The following is a 23489-nucleotide window of genomic DNA, read 5'->3' on the forward strand; positions in this document are numbered from 1 at the left end:
TGTGTTTGCGTCCTCTTTCTGGCTTTCATTTGTATTTACAACTTCCACAGTGTATCATCACTTCATTTTTTCATTCTCAGGCTCTCTTGTGTTGACAGCCTCTTTCTGTGCCCATCTCTCCAGCAAACTACGTCATCCCTTCTCCATCTACGGGTGTACACTCACGGTCCGCGTGTTCATAAGGCAGCCAGTGGTGCTTGTTGCTGTAGATTTCAAAGCGAGGGTCCAAAGCGTGGCATTGCTCCTCCCGCGGGTCACTGTAGATGTCCTCGCACTCGTTGGTGTTGCACATCCGGAACTGATATGACGCCCCCAAGCAGTCGCGGCCTCCGTTGGCTGGCCTGAGAGGGTTGCAGGGCAGAGGACATATGCGTCATTCAAAATGTTAATTTGGTTTCACTTTGAAAATTTGTTGGCTTTTATTTTGAAAAGCTAGATATGATACATTTAACACTTGTACAAAGGCTTTAAGGTATACTATGCAGGATTTTCATAATATACAATGTATTGGAAATCCCTCCCAACTCAAAGCATCTGTATTTTACAATCAACTATAAATTATGGTTTGCCTTTTGGTTTGTTGATTTCCTGCTCTATCTTGTAGTACCCTCTTGTGTCTTGTCTTCACTTTCTACTCCCTGCTCACCTGTGCTCCCAGTGTTCTGTTTCCCTCCTGTGTTCCTGTGCTCCTCCCCAGTCTGATTTCCCCACCACATTTTGGCAACAAAAGGCGTGAAAACGAAAATACAAAAGACATACAAAAACTGAGGACAAACTAGGAAACCACGGGGAACAAAAAAGCAACACAGGGAACACACGAGGACCAGGGAACAGATACAGGACCACAGGAGACAGTACTGACGCGAGGACGAGAACAGATGAACCAACAAAGTGAGGGAACAACATAGGATTAATAACAAACTAAACTAATGAGGGGATGAGGTGCAGGTGGAGAGACACTGGGAACAGGGCAGTGCTAACAAGGCTGATGTAAGACAGGTGTGGGGGGGGAATCAGCGTGCGGAGGAGCACGGAACACTAGGAACACAGGTGAGCAGGAAGTAGAAAGTGACAACAAGACAAAAGAGGATGTAACTAAAAAGGAAATCAACAAACCATAAAACCCAAACCATGACACTTTATTTCTCTGGAATTGCTTAGTGCATCTATCATTGGTGTGTTTACAAACAGGACGTGACAAATCCTACATACTCTGCCTTTAAATATAAATAACTCATATCAAGGCATTCTTGCTGAAAACAACTTGAGTCTCAGCTCTATTTGGCATAATTAGCATACTGAAACCTCGCAATTTCACTTGTTTTATTGCACATCTACACAACATTTCATACCTCGGATTGTCACAGTCGCGTGTGCGAAACTGTACTCCTCCTCCACAGGTGCGAGAGCACTGTCCAAACTCACACCACGAGCCCCAGTTTCCATCTTGCTTTATGATGTCAGGGGTCAACCAGATGCAGTGACCTTTAAAGCAATGCTGCAACAGACCGAGAATAAAAATAAAAGTCAGAGGTTGCTAATTTGGATAAATACATTTTTTTTCACCTGAATGTAAGTTAGAGAGCAAGAGTGTTTCAATACCTTCCCATTCCCACACATGGTGCCATCAATGGGCGGTCCTTTCTTGGTCTTGCAGAAGAAGGGATTGTCTGGGTGGCTACACCACAGCTGCTTACATGGGTCGAAAGTGCGATACTGCAGGGCACAGAGAAAGACTCCTTACAATTAAAAGCCCTACCACACAGTGCACACACTGGGTAACAGACTGACCTTCAGTAATACAAGTCAACCATCAAAAGACAGCTGGAGTGAGACTAAACACTGAAGATAGGAAATGAAAAATAGAGATGAGAATACAACAATAACCACAAAAGTATTATACCCCACGATAACAACACCAACCCTGGACTGTGTCACTGCACTGTACACTACGCTCCACTGAGAAACACACAGCCATTCATGCAAACTAAACCAAAGGATGAGAGAGAGAGACAAGACTCTCAGAATGAGACAGCCCGTGGTTTAATTGGAGCACAAGGGAGGTCAGAGGTCAGAGGGCGAAAGGTTAAAAAGGCCAAAAGGTGAGGTCTCATCGACCTCTAAAATGCCCCTATACACAGGTCAAGGACCAAATTCTCTAATATGAACCATTGATGAGGATACCACCAGACCGACCTGCAGTCCAGTGTCTGAGGGGCCGTGCCCTCCTCCCTCCTTTCCACAGACTTCCCTACCCACCATTACCCCAGGGGACCTTTGCAGGTCAGAGGGCGAGTCACAATCAGTGGCTAGACTGTGGTAGGTAATCACCAATGACATCAGACTGGAGGATCCTAAAAGCTGAAGTGAAACATGGAAAAACAGCCTCTGTTCTGGCTCAGCCATTTCTCCTTGGATGGGAAAGACATCTTTCCAACGTTTTCCACTCGTTTATAGTCGCGAGTGTGCCAAAATAATGAGGCTCTTCCTGCCAGCGCTGCCGTGATTTAACACAGATTTGCAGGAAAGGAGTCAGGATATGGTACGGTTCAGCTGTTGAACTGCATCATAACCACCGGACCAGTAGAATTATAGAGATTTTAGGGATTTTTACAGCCACTTTCTCTTGAAAATGAGCATTTTAGAATCCTGCAGACTAACGTCCAAAATATGACGATGGGTAGAACAGAGAAACAGTAAAAAAGAAAAGTAAGGAGCAACATTACAAACGATTACAACTTCAGAGGACAAATAGAAAAAGAAAATCTGAGAAAAACAAATGACGGGCCACATGTCTTCCGGGAGGTGGGGTTACCTTACCTGTGTTCCTGACTGGCCCGCCTTTTGTAGCTGAGGGGAATGGGTTTGACAAGAGAATAGAGGGTAATCTAGCAATGTGTGCAAAGCCCCTCAACAAGCCCTTTGTCAATCAAGCAACAGCTTCCCAACTTCACAGTTATAAAGTGGGTGAGAGTGACAGGGAGCAGGTGACTGGCAAGATGCTGAAGCTGGGTGAAGCTTGTCTACTGTGCGATGCTTTGTGTTTTTACAAAAATACTGTTTGTGACACGTTCATGTACAGGCACTGTGGTATCAAGCTAAGTGTTGTGTTATTATAAATACCATAATTAACATTAATAACAGAAAAAAGGAAAAAGCTATAAAAACAATTACCTGCTTTTAAGCAAGATGCCAATCCCACCAGTGGCCGGGAGAGGAAAACAGAGGACATCAGAAGAATGTGAATAGGTGTGTATGTGCGACTCTTTCATTACAATGTAGATCAGATACAGATGTCAGTGCTGCGTTCAGGTCACTAGGAAAACCTTCAGAGGTCAGGAGGCCCCATACAAATGTTTCCACAGTCAAAGTCAGCAAATTCTGAATTTAATCTACAGACTGAATTCAAACTGCATCGTCTCAGAAGATGAAGTGATGCTTAGCATGACTGGCGGCAACTGCTGTAGAAGTTGCCTTCACTGTGTTAGTGCAGTTAGTTAGTTAGTGTTAGTAAACTCTAGCTACGTTAGTAAAGTGACCGTCAGACTATGTGGATCTCTTACCGCGGTGCACATTGTGTAGCCCACGCCGAAGTCAAAGCGACACTGTTCATTCATGGAGTAGTGCAAACCGGGAAGCTGAGGCAGCGACGGCCAGTTGTGTTCGAAGGGGTCGTCACGGAGACAGTCGTAGGAGCTGCGAGAGAAGTCAGAAAAACGTTTACTTCCTTCATTTATTTACTTCCGTTTAACCATTTATTCAATTAGGGCTGCAACGAACGTTTATTTTCAGTGTTCTGAAACTGTCCAAATCAAAAATAAATAAATAAATAGCTAAAAAAATATTTCTGTATTCCTCTCCCTTTGCATTTTTGCTGCTTATTCCTTTCTTTTTACAAAATATCTCTGTACACACAAGAAAGCAAAAATGATTCTGAACGCTCGAACAAGCACACAACCAGTAGGTGGCAATAAAGCTGACGTCAGCGACACTTCGAACACCAGAGAAGAACATTCTGAGCTTGTGCAGAACTTATTCTATCTGAATAAAATGACCCCAAACCTAAAAAGTCATTACAAGACATTTAATGGAAAGTCCCCTTAATAACTAGCAACTAACAACTAGTCATATCCGAGTCGGAGTCTGTGTGTGTGTGTCTCACTTAAGGTAGCGTCCCAGCTCTGCCATGCTACATCTGGACCAGTGAAAGCGGTGGAAGGCAGCTTGCACCAGTGGCGCCATGATGCTGCCCATGTGCACCTCATCGCCGCAGCGGTTCCCCTGACCATCGTGCTCCATCCCCAGCCTGCAGAGAGAGAGAGAGTGAGGGGAAGTAAAGAGAAAGGAGATGAACCAGTGGCGACAGATTGGGAACATGTGGGAGGAGACGCAGAACAAAGGGGGGGAGGAATAGCAGCAATTCTTTCATGAGATACTGGCTGAGGTGACCAACGGATCAAAACCGTAATAAATCAATAAAGTCTAATAAGCTGCTTTGTTGTCTTTTGCTGTAGCATGAGAGCAGGCTCGAAGACATCATTATGGCAAATGCACTTACACGTGTCCGGTCTCATGTGCCACCACAAAGGCAGAGGAGAAACCGTCCTCATGGTTCAAGGTGCAGCTCCTTACGGGATGGCACATGCCTGTTACTGGGGCATAACCTGAGCAAACAGGAAGAGAAGCACAGCTGTCAGGATTTGTAGACTTATTGAGTTGTCGTTTTGAGAAGCTTAGCACATGCAGAAACCTCTGTTTCTTTAGGTTATTACTTCCAACATAAAACACACACATATCCACAAACTGTATGATTGGAAAGGAGAAAAATCATATATTAACCTGTCCCTTCTCAAAATAAAATACATTAAATAGTCAGCCATTTTTTAAATTTTTTTTTGCTACAAAATCCATATCCATACCAACCCAAACATATACATCCTTGACCACCAAATAAAATGTATCACAGTCCATATTGTCATTTAATATGGCCAAATTTTTTGATTTGTATACATTTTCTAAAAGGTGAAATATGGAAGAATTTTTAGTTTTAAACATTCAAAAATGATCAACAGAATGTCAAGAAATAACAGTTTCGACGAGTTGCAGATACATGTATATCTATTGAAGTTAGCATGCTAACCAGTTAGCCCCGATCCACTTCGTACCTCAAGATTTTAAAGTCTGAAGTAAACAACACCAACACTCCCTCGATGCTCCAAGCTCCCTGACTGGGCAGCTAGGGGTGCTAGTTGCACAGTTAGCTGAGCTAACTAGCTAATGGCAGCTACAGTTCACAGCAGTTAGCGGTTACTTTGAAGTATGAATTCAACAGGTGGCCAATTCTTACATGATGTAAGTTGAATAAATTGAAAAGTATTTGAGCAAATTTTGAAGTCAGACACAAAATACTTAAATACAAGTCTGCTTTAAGTATGTGCATTAATTCAATCTACAAATTATCTGTCCAAAGATATGCACAATATATCCTTAAACATTGATGCACACAGTACTTTTTTACACATGTGTCTAATCCTAACCCTAAACTGTCGCCCTCCACCCCAACATATGCCAATCTCCAACTCCCTGTGTGCTTGTCTGTCCCGTACTGCCTTTAATTGTGGGACTGTGGCTGGCCCTGCTCTGCCTATTGATTTTCTGCTGCTGAAGGCTGAGCCCAAGGGCAGCTGAAGGGCTTCTGGATAGCTAGGCCACTGCCTTTAGAGGCCTCTCCCCTGGGCCCGCCTGTTAGACTGCACTCTGCTGCACAGAAAACCACCAACCACCAAACCCACAGTGCACTATGCAGCTGTACGAGGCAGAGGAAGGAAGAGAGGGAGAGTTTTCTGTCTCCACTCATGAGTTTGGATGCATTTACAATATGTTAAACAGAAAGGTACATTCGATATATGTTGACGTCTTTGGTTACCCTGCATTCCCGTGGGGCCAAACTCCTGCCGCGTGAGGAAGATGGCGTGGTCATGATACTCGGCGTCCCCCGTGTCCTGCTTCTGCTGCAGGAAGGCCCAGCGACACACATTCTCCAGGCTCTGAGATGGGTTCCCCAGTTCAATCAGACTCATGGACTGGAGAGAGAGACGTAAACACACACAGAAAGAGAGAAGAGGGTGTAAAGATGATCTGAAAGGACAGGAAACTAAAGATGTCCTGGTACAACAACACTCTATAAAACCCTGTAGGGGGCAGTGTCACAATGTTATATGTTGTCAGCACATCCTGCAAATTGCTGAGGTGTACAACACACACACACACACACACACACACACACACACACACACACACACACACACACACACGCACACAGTCCAAGGGATCCACTAATGCTTAGGATAATCTTGATGGTTTCAATAATGAACATGAAACTGAGCTATGTACTAATAGTCAAAAACAAGTCCAATTACAGAATATTTACTCATGATTGAATTCATTACACCGACAGTCACACAGACACCCTGATGCCAGCGATTCCTATCACTCACCTTCACCTCTCATTCTCTTCCTCATTAAGATCTCCCCTCCCCTTCCTCTTCCCTCCTGCACCAGTCATCCCATCTCTCTCTTCCTCCCTTCTCTTCCTTTTTCGCCTCGCTCTCTACATTTCCTCTCCGTGTTCACACGTGCACAATGCACAGCTGAATCGGAGTGTGTGTTGTGCGAGTGTGCTGCAGAGAAGACATATGGCCTGCCTCTGCACAAACACCCCTCAGACAGAGCGCGCTGTGCACACCGGTGTGTGTGAGCTTTAGCGTGTTCATCAGGTTCTTCTGTGTGTGTGTGTGTGTGTGTGTGTGTGTTACAGTGTGTTTTATGATCTTTAAAGATGTATTTGTAATGGTGTGTACATGTTGTGTTGGAGTGTGTGTGTGTGTGAAGTGTGGGTGTGTGGGTGCGCCTGCATCCAGGGTCACATAGCCAATCTGCAGGCTGTCTGGGTGCAGCTCTGTTGCCACGGTAATTGGGGATGATGGACAGCCGGAGCTTTGGCCGAAGCTGCATAGGGGCTGGTCCAGAATGACCAATGTAGGAGTGTGCGTGTGTGTGTGTGCGTGTGGGAGTGTGTGTTTCAAGGCCCTCCATTGGGAGAGTAGACATGTAGGGAGGAGAGGAAGAGATAAGGCTACAGCAGCATGAGTGTATCACAGAGCACCTATCCAGCAATAAAATCATTTGCTGGGTAATCCCTGCCCTCTCTTCTCTCTCTTTATCTCTCCTTTCCCTCTCTTCCATCCTTTCTCTCCTCTTCCCTTCAGCACAGACAGGCAGATAGAGTTACAGGCTATAGAAAAGGATGCTACCCCCCCCCCCATCACCATCGTCCGGTCCCTCTGTTTGTGAATGAGGGAGGGCTATCATTGATTGTTTATCTTTGCCTGGACTTCCCATGATTCTGTGCTGCAGCCTACTGGGAGGAAGGCTGATTGCATAACGGGCAGAGTTTCTGTGTGCTTTGGTGCTGAACTGTGAAGGCGTGCGACTTGGAAACACTCCCCTGGGATGCCGCATGCTTTTAGTTCCTCTTTTGCTCAGTCCACTGGAATAACAGGCTCCGGGCATCAGTGTGTGCTGATGTGTGTGTGTGTGTGTGTATGTCTCTGTGTGTTTGTTTATGAGTGTGTGTGTGTGTGCGTGCGACTTGGCTGTTCATACTGTAGGTACTTAAAGCGATCGTCTCAGTCGACTTTTCAGGAGAACTCGTGTCTTGTCGGGTCTTACCTTGCTGTAGCCAAGCATGATAATCCGTACCAGCACCACATTAATCTTTGCTCCCAAAGACTGGTCATGGTAGATCTCATTCACCTGGAATCACACAGAGAGACACAAGAGGGAATGTGAAGTCTCAGTAGAAGAAATGCAACACAAATATTCAAAGAGTTTGCAAGTTAAAAGCCTCATTAATGGTTGATAAAGCTTGTAATAATGATTTATGGATCAGTTATGAGGAAGTAATATATTAGATGAAGATCAAGACTAAAAACGTGAGGAAAGAGCTCGCCTGGCTCTGTCCAAAGTTACCAAACCCACCTCTATGGCTCACTAACTAACTAACACGTTATACCTTGTTTGTCTAAGGCCCCGATCACACCGAGACTTGCCGCTACAGGCGCTGCCACTTCATAAACGCCATGGAAAGGTGTGTTGTGCAATACAGCCTGTGGAGTGGGGCGACCAGGTGATCAAATAAAACCAGTAGGAGATGTGTTAATTTTTGAACAGGGGGATGGACCCTGTTTGATTCATTCGCCTACAAATAGAACTGACTCCGTCTTGGTGTTGACTGACATAGATTTTAACTGTCCACAAACCTCAGTCAGATAAAGGATCACAAGGTTATGTAGACTCGACACGTTCAACTAAACAAGCCCTCTGCCCTGCACTCTTTCTGCTACTGAGGGTGGAGAGGGGGGTTGGCAGGTTAACAAGGGGGGTGCATATTGGTCATTTTGCGAAAAAGAGGGATAGCATCCACCCTCATGCCACCTCAAATCACCTACTGAGTGTGATTAATGGAAAAAGCAGTGCAAATATGCGCCTTGTAGTGACAAAGTGACACAACATCCAAAACAGGAGCACAAGGCAGCCTTGCAGCAGAAAAACAATGGTTTTGCTGTTGGTTTTCTTGGTGTGACCAGTCTATAGTTGTAAGACTGGGTGTGTGCAGTAATTACCGGGAGTCACTTTGCTAAACTAAGCTAACCAGCTGATGGCTCTAGCTTCATATTTAACAGACAGACATATCCACTGAAGTTAGCATGCTAACCAGCTAGCCCTCGTCCTGTAAACCTCTTTCTCCCGGCGGTCCAAAGCTCTTCTGCTATCAGTGTAAACACCAACACTCCCCTGACCGACTGAGCTGACAAGCTTGTCAAGCCTTCTCATACCCATTCTTTAGATAATATACATAATATATAATAATATAAAACAATATATATGATTAGAAAGTGGTGAACAGAACACACCACCAGCATCACAGTGATGTGAGAGACTAGAAGAGAAGACTCCAAGAGAGCAAGAGAGAGAGAAGGGAGTTGAGGAGAGTGCAAGGAACTCAATTTCCCATGAGCACAGATGGAGAGAGGATGAAGGAAGAAAGGAAGAAAGCCAGAAAGAGAAAGGAAGGAAAAAGCCTAATGCAAGGAAACAAGGTAATGTGTGACAAGGGAGATGCAGAGAGCATTATGCTGGTTTATACACACACACACGCATGCACGCACACACACACACACACACACACACACAGGGATAGAGAAAGCGAGAGCGAGAGAGAGAGAAGGGTAAATTGGCGCAGGAGTTGAGGCCTGCTGTCCTCAGTGGCTGTGTGCGGTGCCTAATGAGGCAAAGGGATGTAAAAACAGACAGCCGTAATGAGATGGCTGATGGACACGCTGTGGAGAAAGACACACATATAATGTACACACACACACACACACAGGTGCAGAGATGAAGAAAGGATTGCAGACACACCCAGCAAGGGAAAGGTAGCGTTGAGGAATGCTACGAAAAGAGACAGAGAGGCAGAGGGGAAGGAGCAGAGAGGGAGAAGAGGAAGAGCTCGACCGGGAATGGAAACGATGCATTCTCAGAAAACGAATGCAGCAGCGGCTGCGGCTAAGAGAGCAGACACTCAGAGTAACTTAATGCTCTGTTCCATACGTGGTGTAAAGTCGGAAATTCCAGCATCCTATTAGGAAAAATCCACTGCGGCGATCGTTCAAGTCAGGATCCTAATTTGTTAACCACAAACCATTTGGAATAAACGTTTTGGATTACATCAACGAAAAGGCACAACAGCAGAGTCGTGTTGGACTTTCAGCATTGGCCCCTGTGTTATCTGTCCAGTAAATGAGCAAATATACGTTCTTAGCTAACTTGCTTATGTAGCCAAATATCACTAAAATGACATAACCAGTTTCAGTGGAAGAAGTTTTAAGACAAACTTTTTTTTTTGTTTTTCCAGGCTGGAACACTTGAAATAATGGAGACTGTAATTAGCCTGCAAAGGATACTGGAACTTTTTGGTCTTCAGCTGTGAATGGAACAGAGCGTCAAGAAGAAGAAGTACTACTTGAATCATAATGCATTATGAGGCAATGCAACCACCAGTATTGTAGTCAAGACCAACTAGACTGAGAGCAAGATCAAAAAACAGAGTGTACCGAGGCCGAGGCAAAACCAAGGCAGGGCGAGACTCACACTGCAAGACACACAAAAAATGTGGAACCTGCAAAACAAAGGCACTCCTGGAATTGATCGGAAAGATCAACATTCGCAGGAAAACACCCACAGATGAAAAATGAAAATTCATCTCTTTTATTGCCATAGATATTAGAGCCTGACCGATATATTGGTCGGTCAGTATTGTCACCTGAGATTTAAACTTTTTGGTTTTACGGAACATGTTGAGAGAAATGTACCGTTGTGTACTGAAACATTTTAGACAAAAAGACAAAAATATTACTAAAGTAAAGGGCAAAGTGTATATAAAATATCAAAAGTAAACTACTCATTATGCAGAAAAATATTTTGTTATTATTTTAGTAACATTTTACTGTTTACTGTTACATATTTTGGAAAATGGTTGCATGTTTTGAATGAGAAATCCGAATAAAGTAAGAAGTAAACTATGAGATAAATATAGTGGCATTGAAACTGTATATTTCCCTCAGAAGAGTCAATGAAAAAGTAGGACAAGTGATTTAAATCGTGCGTATAAATGTAATAATTTACCTTCCACAACTGAATATAATCGTACGAGGTTCAGGGGCGACTAACATCTCAAAATGTTGTTCTCTAGTAACATACTTTGTTCCTGAAGTGAAGGATGGAGGAGTGGCAGGGACGAGCTTCAGAGTGAGGGACACGCTCAGCAACCTTCAGTTTTGGATGCTCCTTTTAAAAAGATTCAGAGCTGCTAAGCAACCACCAAAGAAACACGGAGTTGTGTTGTCTTCTCAGTTTAACCCTGTCTGAGCCTCTGTGTGTGTGTATGTGTGTGTGTGTGTGTGTGTGTGTGTGTGTGTCAGACTGTTTGTGTGTGTGTGTTTGTTTGTCTCTGCAGTTTTCAACTTGCTCGTCTGTCTGGCTACCTACTGGTATTTCTGTCTCTGTCTCTTATTCGGCTACATTTGTCTCACTCCTTCATTATCTTGGCAGGCTGAAGTAGACATGAGGAGGTGACACACAGAGACTCTACTTGTGTGTGTGTGTGTGTGTGTGTGCGTGTGTGTGTGTGTGTGTGTCTACATGTATTACTCATGTTGTGGGGACATACAGACATACAGTTTCCAAAGTCACATCATGGGAACTCACCTTACTTTTGGGGACAAAACACATGTATAGCGTACATCATTAAGGGTAAAGTCTTAAAGGTAATATCGTTAACATTTTTCTGTTATGAGTTTTTGTTGTTTATAAAAATAATACTTATACAACATTCGTAGAAAGTTGCAGAATAAAAGTATCTCTTTTCCTTAAAAACATAATTATGACTGTGAATTATTTAATAAATTTTGTTTGGTCCAAAATGAAATGTTTTTTTTTTTTCTTGTTATCTGTGATAGAATTTGTTCCAGCTTCTAACAAGGTTTAGCAGTTTAACAGCATTGGTATCAGATGGTATTTATGTTTCATCAGCGATCAAGACTCTTGGTAGTTGCCAGTTTGGTGGAAAAAAAATGTAAAAATGGCTAAGTTCTGTGCCCAATATACTGTACTGCCCTAACCCTAGCTAGGTGGTGTTAGAAATGTTAACATTAGCTAGCTAGCCCTAGCAACTTTAATCTTAGCAAGTGTTAGCAATGTTCATATTTGCTAGCACCTTAGGTAGCACCCAAGGTAACCCACATGTAGGCCCAAAAGAATAGCCTGTCATTGGGTGCCTATTTCAGGCATTCAGATTTTCACAATGGAAAACAAACAAACAAACAAAAAACAATAACCTCTGAGCCAGCAACCTACACATTGAAAATGACAAGTTACCCTAACACTAACCTGGTCACTAAGAGTACGATTATGATTGGTTTAAAGTCACAATGAGACGTTTCCTAATGAGAGCTGGTGCAGCTAGACCTTTATCCGCTGCTGACACAGCGCTCTGGAGACTCCCAAAGTTTGGCCCGGGGCCAAGGTACTGCAGGTTCAAGATTGTAATTGCCATAAAATATTTATGATTTAAATATTCACATTAAAAAAGTAACCAGAACTGTTAAACATGGTAGTTATGTGCTATTCTTCATCTATCTGACCTGTTTTTATCTGGTGTTGTGGTGTTTCTCATTGATATGTGGCCTACCAACCTCGACCTGAACCGGGTGCAGGAAACATTATTTGACTGAGGAACAGACTTCATCACAACATGTATTTTATATCGCATATGAGTTGTGATTAAAAGTTTGCATGGGCCTCAGAAGATTTTATGATATATGAAAGGCTGGACTGGGTTCATGCAAGTGATGGTTATGGCAAGTGCAAGTCTACAGGAAATGAATGTAAGTAAAAGTAATGTCCTCTGATGTGACGTAAACACGACTGTGTGCGTGTAGCTATGTTTGTTTGTCTGAGATGACATGGACACTCGGGTGGGTCAGTTCACACTTGGCCTGGCCCAGTCCGTTTCCTTGACAACTGTTAGGCCAATTAGGGGCGGTTGACTTCCAGGTGACCCCGACACCACAAGTGCCACTCTAATGAGACACACACACATGCACAGAGACAGCATGATGTCCTTTCTGGTCCCAACTTAAGCTTCATGTGTCTTCATGCGCATTAACACTCGCAGACAGCTGGACAATTCACACACAGATGATGTACACTGGAGGACAGATATGGCACAACAATTCATATTCCAAACACACCCACATACTCACTGAAATGCACACAAAAACACACACACACACACACACACACACACACACACACACTCACAACAGACACACACAGAGTTCCTTGTTAACAACTATACTGGCATGTCTCTCATTAATGATGCTGGCTGGGCTCTGACGTTCTGAAGTGCGATGCCAGGTGTCATTACTTACTACCCAGGCTACAGGTCACCTAGATTTGTCTGTCTGCAGTAACTAATGCAGGCCTAGAGGTCAGCGAGGCACAAAATCATTACGATCAGATAAATAATGCAGCCGGGGCCTGTCACTTAACTCTGCAAGGGGGAGGACGAAATGAAGAGAGAAGGTGGGAGAACATCGACAAAGGACTAGCAAGAAGCAATATCACAGGCACCGTAATCAGTAAATGCATGAATTATATGTACAATCAAGATGTTTGACTTCAAATCAATTTGTTTGTGCGCATCGTAATTGGAAATGTAGACTTGTTTTAATCGTGCGTACAAACAAAACTCATGTTAATGAACCTTTAGGGGATCAGAGAACATTAATAACTTAGTGCATTTACATCCTGTCACTCAGATGTTGTGTAAGAGATTAATCTGGAATCTGAAGCATGAAGAAGGAGGCACAGGAGTGTTAACTGCTGCAAAAGCAAAGGAAATGGAGAATAAGGCAGGTACAGTTCAGTGTATTACAGTGATATCTATATCTATCTATCTATCTATCTATCTATCTATCTATCAACATATATACATATATATGTATATATATATTTATATATATATATATATATATATATATATATATATATGCCATATATTTTATTTATTATATATATGTTTGTGTATATATATATATATATATATATATATATATATATATATATATATATATATATATGTAATTTGTATATGTATATGTATATGTATATAGGCATTTCAGGGTAGGAATGTGCCTGTTCTGTCTGAATTTGTCCATTTCTTTGCCCCTGCTAAGACTGAGGAGTGCATAGTAGTAAAACACTCATAAAGGCTTAAAATACATTCGAGCTAACTGTGTCATAATATGAATATTTTCATACACTGAGCTCACGTGTTTTAATCAACTCATCGTGGAGAGTGGGCTCCACTTAATAGGCAATTAAAATTTGTCGGGAAACAATTTGAAAATATGCAATAAAAACACTCACAGCTGCTGATGAGACAGAACTGAGTCATCAAATAAAATCTGGCTCGAGTGCGACATAAATTAGATAAGACTTTGGACAGCTTCTCTACATCTTCTTGTCAACACACATGGGAATATTTGAAAACTGAGACCCAGAATTTGAGCTCTCAGTCTGACAGTGCTCCTTACATATCTGTGACACTTCCAGCTAACAAGGTGTCTATTATTACCTGGACTACCTCTGCTTTCCCAGCTCTTCCTACCACTTATTAATATGACTTTTCTCTGCCTGCAGGAGCTTTGGTAAAGACAAGGCTGAGCGATCTGCGCCACTTCCAGACAGCTCTCGCCAAAATGATGCTTATCACGTAATGAAGGGATAAAGGTGCAGACAAAATACACTTCAGTGTACCAATATGCATCATTAAAATTAAACATGCACACACACACACACCTCCCTCATCAGCACCGACTATCCACATCCATGGAGAGTGTGATTAACACTTTGCGGCATCTCTCTAAAGGTCTCCATTAATAGGTGAGACAGACAGGTAGACAGACAGATCACTGTTGGCCACTAAATCTATCACCATGATGTTCGCCACAGGAAGATTACTGCACAATGGCCTCCACTTAGCATTTGGCACACGGCGTAATTTTACAGGATTTAACACAACACTGTTTTAAAAAGCTCGTATCAGACCACTTTGTCACCTGGGGTCCAGGCCGGACACAATGCAGAGAGCTAACTCCTATTTTCTCTCTGTTCCCAACTTAAACTGTATTTTGCTTATTCATTTCCTGCTGTTGTTTCAATTTCTTTTCGTCCCTCAAACCAAGACACACACCCGTCTCAGAGGACACGACATTAGTGAAATACTTTAAAAGTTCATTTGCAGCAACAGATATCTCTGTTTTGATTTATTATTTTTTCAATCAAACTGGTGTTGATTTATTCATTTATGGATTTTGTCTGTTTTTTATCAAACAAAGGCTCAATCCCATTTCGAATTTTAGCCCAATCCCTTCTTGTCAAGTGTCCTCTTTCCCCTAAAACAGAGTAAGTGGTTGAAATCTCCCCCTGCAAACCTTCAAGACTCTCATATGACATCAGTTGTTTTCGATGGCGTTTATGTAAACAGAAGCGACCGGACATTTCCAATCCAGTCCATGCCGTCTTCAGCTGTGGTAAATTGAATACTATGGCAACCCTGGTATCGTAACAATGACATTTGCCAATTACCTGATGGTGATAGAAAAGCATGGACGCTCACAATTCCTCCACAACTTCACACTATCAATCAATCCATCAAATAAAAATGAGCATTGCTTCCTTACGTGGCCACTAGTGTGCCTGACCATATTTGTGGGTGTTTTGTGATCTGCCACCACCACAGATCAGGTTCTCTTAAGTTCAGACTAAACTAAAAGGCTTTATGGAAAAATAGTGGCGACGGTTCAAAGAAGCAAACATTGACTGTTGTTCGGAAACAGGAGACAAACAATGGTACCCTTCGTCAAAGTTACATTCTTTGTTAAAATAAACAGTCTTGCTCTAAACAGACTCTTACTGCATAGTGTTTGAGTGAGATCACAGGTTACGTGGGCACCGAGCACAACTTTTTCTTCTACCAAAAAGGTGAAGGTGAAGCCTCCAGTTGTCCTTAATCCGTCCGTGTCCTCAGATTTCTTTAATATGTCTTCAGTCATTAAAGAAATCCTCATTTTATGATTTTCTTGTTGATTTAGAGAGCGAGCGAGAGAAAGGAGGATGAATTAGAAAAAAGTTTGGTCCATTTATTCTCCATCTTTTCCCACTTTTGTACCAGTTTGCAGAAAAGTTGAACGGGCTTTTACATTTACCTGTCATGTTCTCTCCATTGTCGACAAAGGTCTCCGGTTTATTTGTTTGTCTGTGCATACATTTGCATGCACATTCACCCCCATTGTTATATTTTGAAATGTTTATTGAATAAATAAGCTTTGAAGCAATTGAACAGAAATGCAACGTGGGCCGGGGAGGTAAACACATGGGAAAGGAGTGGGAAGCAGAGTTTCCGATACACACATTTAACAGAACATACACGTTAACGCATACACACACATGCACACACTTTGACACTCCGGCTGAACTGTGCAGACAGGATTTAGTGGTTTTCTGTGAGAGCGCTTTGATGTCCTGCAGACAGCAGTGCCGCCCCCTATCCTCCAACACACACACACACACACACACACGCAAGACCAAATCATCCACCTTGACCCTGAGCTCACTTCACCTCACCTTCAGACAGAAGGACAGCGATACAGACGAGATATGGAGGAGGAGGGTTCAGTCATTAGAATAGCACAGCAGATGAGTTGAACTGAAAAACACTGCATACATTGTAGTTTCACAGCATAACCTTTTGTACTGAAATGCAAGCGCTTTATTTATCCTTTGAAGGTGGTTGTAGAACAGTGTAACAGCTGCTGCAACAAAAGACAGAGGCTCACTTCACACAAGCACACCGAAGCCTTTCTGTCACTCAAGCCAGCCTGGAAGTGCGGAGGGAAACTCGGGTGGGAGAGGAGAGGAGACGTCATGACAGCACAGTGGCAAAACAGCGCACTTATTTCCTCCTTAACGAAAAATGGAAATCCAGTTATTATCTACTCGGTGTCGATGGAAAGTCAGTTGAGGTTTCGTAGCCCAAAAGACATTTCCGGAGCTTCACAGCGAAACACCGCCGCAACAACTGAAGTAGATGGGGACTTGTTTTTTAAATGTTAAAAACAGCAGAAAAATAAACATTAAATGGCTTCATACAGCTCATTTGGTGTCACAAGTCTCCTGAAGTCCTGAGATTGCAAACTGACTTGAAAAGACTTATTTATGCTCTTTTTAACAATGAAATCTCCACTGTAGCTGCTACGCTAAAAGCATTAGCGAGCACCATGTCTGAAGTGGGTGCTTGAGCTTCCGGATACTTGGATTACACCAGACAAGCTTTAAAGAGCCATTTTATGTTTTCTTTTTGGTCTTTTTTTTTGTTTTAAAATAAGTCCCCATCTACTTCAGTTGTTTAGGAGAATGCTGCATCGCTGTTTTGCTGTGACGCTCCAGAAAAGTTTTGTGGACTACGAAACTTCAACTGACTGAATAGATAATGACTGAATTTTCATTTTTGTGTGATACTTTAATGTTCTAGTGTCCTCTTCAAGGGAAGGGTAATATAAAGAAAGTTCTCAATAACTCAAAAACTTGCCCATGCGTACGTATAAATGTCTTTAAAGGGCACTTGTGACAGATATATGTTCTCAGATCTCTCTCCTTATCTCCTTACCTTGTATGTCTTCTCATATCACTCACATTACACTTGGAAAGTTTATTTTTTTTTATTTTTATTTTTTTAAACATCGCTGAGGATTTGTTGCCATAAACTCCTCAAGTCAGGGACGAGTAGCAATGCAAAAGAGCTCAGTGTGGAGCAACTCAGTGCAGCTGAGAAGGCTGGGAGAGAGAGAGAAAGAAATAAAACAGAGAGAGAGAGAGCACACCCATCCTGAAGTGAGCAAAGCAAACTTTCAAGAAGAAAGTCGCCCAGATGCCACGCGTGGGAGGCAGCCCTTATTTATTTATTTCTGTTTATCTGGCTGTCAGTAATTTATTCCGAATGCGCTGTTTAAAATACTCCGTCTCCCTCTGTCTCTCCATCGCTTCCCCACAGATTAGAGGGAGGCTGCGACAGGGCTCTGGATCCCCTTCTCCTATATTGTCTAACAAATATCTAAAAGGGGAGGCAGAGAGCACAGCGGCTCTTGTTCTTTCTCAAGCGCTGAGCTGAGACAAAGAGGTGTGGTAGGATTTGTTGCTGTGTGCTTGCACCTGCTTAACAGTCGGAGATTGGTTCCCTGCGCAGTGGGGCTCAACACAAGCGAAAGCAAACAGGAGCGCACACACACAAACAGACACGCGCGCGCACACACACACACGAGTGAGCCGCGCGCGCCCGTAAGAAATGCGCGCAAGAAGCACTCTCGCCACAGGTTTAATTTGCAAAGATTAAAGTCTGCAGTGTGTTTAGTGTCGCACCGACACATCAAGCGCATGTGCACACACATACGCATAAAACAACTGGGAGTTTGAGTGCTTGGCTAAGTGTTGTTGTGGCCCGGAGCATACTGCCTGCTGCTTCTGCATCTCTCTCTCTCTCTCTCTCTCTCTCTCTCTCTCTCTCACACACACACACACACACACACACACACACACACACACACACACACTCACATTGAATGATGACATGACACAAAGCTTGATGAAATGATATGTAGGAGCCCCTTCAGAGCGCAGGGATCACCTAACACACACACAAACACACACACACACACACACACACACACACACACTCAAATAAATGAAATCTCATCATATTCAGATAGAGAAGAAAGGATTACCGGCGGCTGATTGCTGGATGAGAACATGTAGGTAGGGAATTGAATCCTCATTCAGCTGGAGTGTGTGTGTGTGTGTGTGTGTGTGTGTGTGTGTGTGTGTGTGTGTATGTGTGTTTTACCCTCTGCCTTTGACCTCACAGTGACTTACTCCCCTTTTCTATGCATATGGGGTGATGTGTGAACATCCACTGTAAACTGGATGTGTGATGCCTGACATCTAAAATAACTGTAAAAGTCAGCACTATACGTCACAGGTGCCTCAGTGCGTGCATCTCACTGCACGAGCCGCGGACACTTACAATGTTCATCAGCGTGAGCAGGTACTTCTGGACATGCTCCTTCCCGTGAAACTGGACCACCGAGTCGTCGACGCCCAGCAGCACCTCGATGTTGTAGGCCCTGTCCGTGCTTTGCCTGCGCATTCGGCCCGCTCGCGTGTGGTTGATGCTCTGCTCCACACCGCGGTACAGAGACTCCAGGTCCATCAGACCACCGAGATCAGCACCTGAGGACAGAAAAACACACAGATTAGTTTTGCCATGAACATATGCAATGAGGGAAGAGGTGTGTAGGGTACAAAAATTGGGCCATACAGGTTCAGGGATTGAGCGAAAGGAAAAAGACCTGTTATTGTTATCTGTTATTACTTTCAACGTATAATCAATTAAAATGCTACAAATCTCATTAAACAACATCCAACTAATTATATGTAACTACCTACAAGAAAAGGGTGTTTACTTTGATTACTTTGAAATGTAATCAGTACATTGAACAAGTAGAATTTTTGTAATTAGTAACATATCCAACTGGATTACAAAAATAAAAATGTAATCCAATGGAGGCTGCCACAAAAATTTGAGTTTGACAATTATTTGTTTTTTTGTCTTCAAAAGTCTCACACACATTTTCAATTAAAATACAATACATTTTGCATATTCAGCATTTACAATTGGTCAAAACAAGTTACCCTGACGAGATCAGTATAATTTCTGGCCATTATTATTATTATTAAAAATTGTCATATTTTAAAGAAATCATCTACAATGCAATCAAGTAATCCCTGACAATGTGGCTATAATCTAGTTACACGTTTTTCAAATGTAATCTGGGTTGATAATAGTTTCGTATTTTTGGTAATCTGATTACATATTCCTGATTACATATGGTAATGGCATTTAACATAATTAATTCAAGTACTGTACTTAAGTACAATTTTGATGTACTTGTACTTTACTATTTCCATTTCCTGCTACTTTGTACTCCCACTCCACAACATTTTGGAGGCAAATATTGTACGTTTTAGATTGCTAAAAGATTGCTGCTCCACAACCAAAGGGGACTTTCACTTCTACCACAGTAATATTTTAGCACGATACTCTTTGGGTACTTTTTACAACACTGATTACATGTAATCTGTTACTACCCAACCCCGCAGGCATGTATTTGTAATTAACTGCAACCAGCCACAAGCACCAGGTCAGCCGGCATTATTCAGCGGTATAAACCATAATTATCTGTTGCTACAACTCATATTTCACCAGCTGGGCTTAACTCAAACTAAGACTCTAAATTATACAATCACTGCAGATGATTTTCCGGACGTAGGTCAGATTGTTGTATATTGTCCTGTTTGGTTGCCATTACTTCACTGAGCAGACATTTGTTGTAAATCTGTCTGCAAATGTTTGCATTCTAGTGTGCATCTACACGTCTGAGTCTCTCTCTGTTGTGTTGTGAACACTCTTGTTGTGTGTTCAGCGCGTGCCACACATTCACATCTGTGTGCACGTGTGTTCATATTTGAGCACTTGCATGTCTGTCTGCGTGTCTGTGTCCTGCTCGCTTTCCAATGCTCCAGTTGATGGGAATCGAACATGTGTGTCCCTTCTAGCCGGCGGTAGCGGTGCGGCTATCCTACACAGATCCTCTCCTAATCAACCAAATATTTTTACTCCCATCTGAATAAAAGCAGCAGATGGTGCTTGCTAAACACATGGATTAAGACAGCTCCCTCACACAGGGGCTGCCCACCCTGCTCTTTTCTTGGCTCGCTACATGCTGAAAAAAAAATGCAAATTACACAAGAAACTCAGTTTAGGGATCCATTGTTGAGTGTGCAACAAACAATTATTCAGATCACTAATCACCTCTCTGGTTCTGACCACACAGGTGTCGGACAACGTTTTTGGACACGTTTAAATAAACTGCAGTCCTGAGTGTTAGTTGAAATGTCTAGTCTGATCCTGTTTCATTTTCTCTTGGCAAACGGTCGGAGTCAGTGAGGATACAGAAGACAAATTGTCTCGTCTCCAGAGCCAAGGCCATCTTTCCCTCACTCGCCGTCCTCCCTCATCACTCCCCCCCCCCCCCCCATCTCTCTCTCATCCTCCTGGTATGTAGACGCAGCGTTGCCTCGCTCGTACGGAAGCCGCGGAGGGCCAAGTCATGCAGTCTTGAACATGTGGTCTCAGTGGATTCAACAAGGTGCCATCCTCCCCGACTCTAGCCAAGGCCTCCCACAGCCAAGGATGACACAGAACACAGCTCGGAGAGCAGGCACGTGTGTGAGTGTATGTGCCGGAGCCTTTGCGTGTGGACAAACACTTCCACTCGGGCTACAAATCACTGTTCCAGCAGCGGCTTTAATTTAGTTGAGGCTGACTGACTGTAAAGCAGTTTTTTTTTTTCGACTGTGGAGCTTTATATAAAGGTGCCGGGCGGCGAGTTAATTCAACACGTGGCGCGAGGGGGGCAGCCTCAGCGCCGGCGTTTTGACACATACGGTTAGAAGACGTGTCGAGAACAAGATGCAAGAGGAAGATACAGGAAAGACGAGGGGAGAGAAGGAGAGATCTGCCACCTTGTCTCCCAATCAGCGAGGGGCATCCCGCTTTCCCACTCCCTCTTATGCAACGTTTCCAAGGCAACGGGCTCATGGGTAAAACAACAACCGCGTGGCTAATATTGGCTCCTGAGTCGCTATAGCAGAATGAATCTGGAAGTCTGAATATGATCCCATATCTGCCCACATTCCCGTGAGTGACAGAGTACTCGCGCAGACAGAGAGAGAAGCGGGGGAGAGGGGGGATGTAGAGGAAAACGAGACTATGAGAGGAGAATTTAAAGGTTTTTGCAGCACACTTTTGTTCTCGTCTCACACGCACAAACTGAGCAATTCTTCTCCTTGTTAGTAAGAGGAAGCTGGATTTAAAGCGGCGTACTCCACAACAACCCTTGGCTCTTCCTAGTTATAGCCGCCTTTAACGAGCCTGATGTCATAACCGCACCATCTGCTTTTAAAGACAGGTCCAGATATTTTTACCTTGAGCTTACGTAATGTTGAGACAAAACACAGAAGACAGAAAAAAAAAACAAATCCTATTGTGTTCTCACTTTTAACTCGGCGCCTTGGCAAAATTGCAGTGCCTTGAAAACTGCAAAACGAGACAATGCGGGGACGTTGCGTAACACGGGGCCACAGCTGTATGGTAAGTGGAAGGATGAAGGTAGACATGAGTCAAAGTGACACCGGCAGAGCGGGGAGACAAGAAAAGACTCAACCGAAAGACGTCGGTGGGAGCTCGACGAGGTGGCGAGCCCTCAAACCTCTCACCGCACCCCTGTCCTTGCATACACTCTCCTGGAACACTATCCCTCCTCTCGCTTCAGCTGTTTTTGTGCGAGCTTTTTTCTTTTTCGGGGAAGGAATCAGGTGCAAGAGAGATTGAGGGAGGCGGTGAGGGAGGTGAGAGGTAGAGCTGAGGGGTGTGATGGATGAGAGAGAGAGATGAGAAGGGACCAGAAGGACCTTGGGTGTTGTGAGTTCCGCTTCAAGCCGTTGCAGTGATGGAGAATATCTGCTCTCTTGTAGATGCATCTAGTCGGAGTCTGGCTGTGTGACTGCGGGCGAAGCGTCGGGGGCAAGCCGCCGTGTTTCTCACAGCTTACATTAGCCTCCCAAAACCTAACCGTTATCACTCTCGACCTACAGGTAGGGGATTGATCGTACAAGCGTTTTTCACTTCTTTCTTCTTACTCACACACACCAAACACTCCCCTCCTACCTGAAACTTTTCTTCCCTTTCCCCACCCAGTCTCCATCCTCATTTACATTTCCACACAACCGTCTGTATCCCTATATACTCCACACACACCGTCCTCTCTCTCAGTTTTCTCATTCAGGTGGGGTATAGAGCGCGGCCTTATTAGGAGACAAAGGTTCTTTGTCTTTCAACCTTTGCAAAATGTCAAGAATGTCTGGTTGCCCGCTGAATACAAGGCGGGGGGAGAGGGGTGGGGTTCGAGAGAGTAAGGAGACACTATGAGCCAAAACAAGAGAGAGAAAAACGAGGGAGGGAGAGAGAGAACGGGGATGATAATTCAGGTCAAGCCACATCTTACTACCGAGCAGCGGACTTTGGTTTAAGGTGACTGTTTGGCAGTCAGGTGTGGCACATCGCTCTGCTCAGCATTCAGGAGCTCGACTGCATAATGACCGGTTTTGACCTTAGGGTGGTCACTCTGGCCATCAAGGTGGGCGTGCACATAGGTGTGGAGTTTGCATCGTACGGTATGAATGTGCCACGGAGCTCCGACACAGCAAAAAAAACGCCACTTATTTGTAACACAGCGCGGTGTCGAGTCAGTAAATACAGGATTAACAATGACGCACATGCACGTGAACGCATTTAACTAACAGGGTTGGTTGGCTGGTGAGACATGCTCTTTCATAGTAGTAGGTGACACGAATAAAAGACTAGCAGACAATAAACAAGGCACAGGCTCAACTAACGGCAAGTTCACACTGCAGATTTTAGCTCTGATCCTGCCTCAGCTGACGTTTGATGCGCTCCAGCGAATGACGATCAGCATGTGCGAATCGTTCAAAGACGCGATCCAGGAGCTCGGGGACAGCTCGCTGGCGAGTCACAGACCTCCGCTGGATATCTAGCAGGCTAAATATCTGAGTCACAGACGGGGCCGACGGGAACGAGCTACAGCCAATGCGAGCACAATAATAGCTCATAG

The 23489-nt window shown here is 43.7% G+C and overlaps 1 protein-coding gene across 2 annotated transcripts in view; it reads right to left on the reverse strand.

The window, feature by feature from the left end:
* The window catches only part of LOC311257823 (A disintegrin and metalloproteinase with thrombospondin motifs 2-like), a 120247-nt gene that overhangs the window by 14238 nt on the left and 82520 nt on the right, over nucleotides 1–23489 (reverse strand). Inside the window, exons 4-13 of one of the 2 annotated variants that reach the window (XM_084353732.1) lie at nucleotides 18761–18966; nucleotides 7732–7815; nucleotides 5927–6083; nucleotides 4559–4664; nucleotides 4163–4306; nucleotides 3564–3696; nucleotides 2821–2850; nucleotides 1603–1716; nucleotides 1353–1498; nucleotides 166–341 (exon numbers count right to left, since the gene is read on the reverse strand). In XM_084353732.1, the coding sequence (XP_084209858.1) occupies nucleotides 166–341; nucleotides 1353–1498; nucleotides 1603–1716; nucleotides 2821–2850; nucleotides 3564–3696; nucleotides 4163–4306; nucleotides 4559–4664; nucleotides 5927–6083; nucleotides 7732–7815; nucleotides 18761–18966 (1296 nt within the window). The remainder of the gene's footprint in view (nucleotides 1–165; nucleotides 342–1352; nucleotides 1499–1602; nucleotides 1717–2820; nucleotides 2851–3563; nucleotides 3697–4162; nucleotides 4307–4558; nucleotides 4665–5926; nucleotides 6084–7731; nucleotides 7816–18760; nucleotides 18967–23489) is intronic. The other variant, XM_084353733.1, reaches the window with a different exon arrangement.

The sequence above is a fragment of the Pagrus pagrus genome, assembly GCF_965226575.1.
Source record: "Pagrus pagrus genome assembly, chromosome: 5".
Taxonomy (NCBI): domain Eukaryota; kingdom Metazoa; phylum Chordata; class Actinopteri; order Spariformes; family Sparidae; genus Pagrus; species Pagrus pagrus.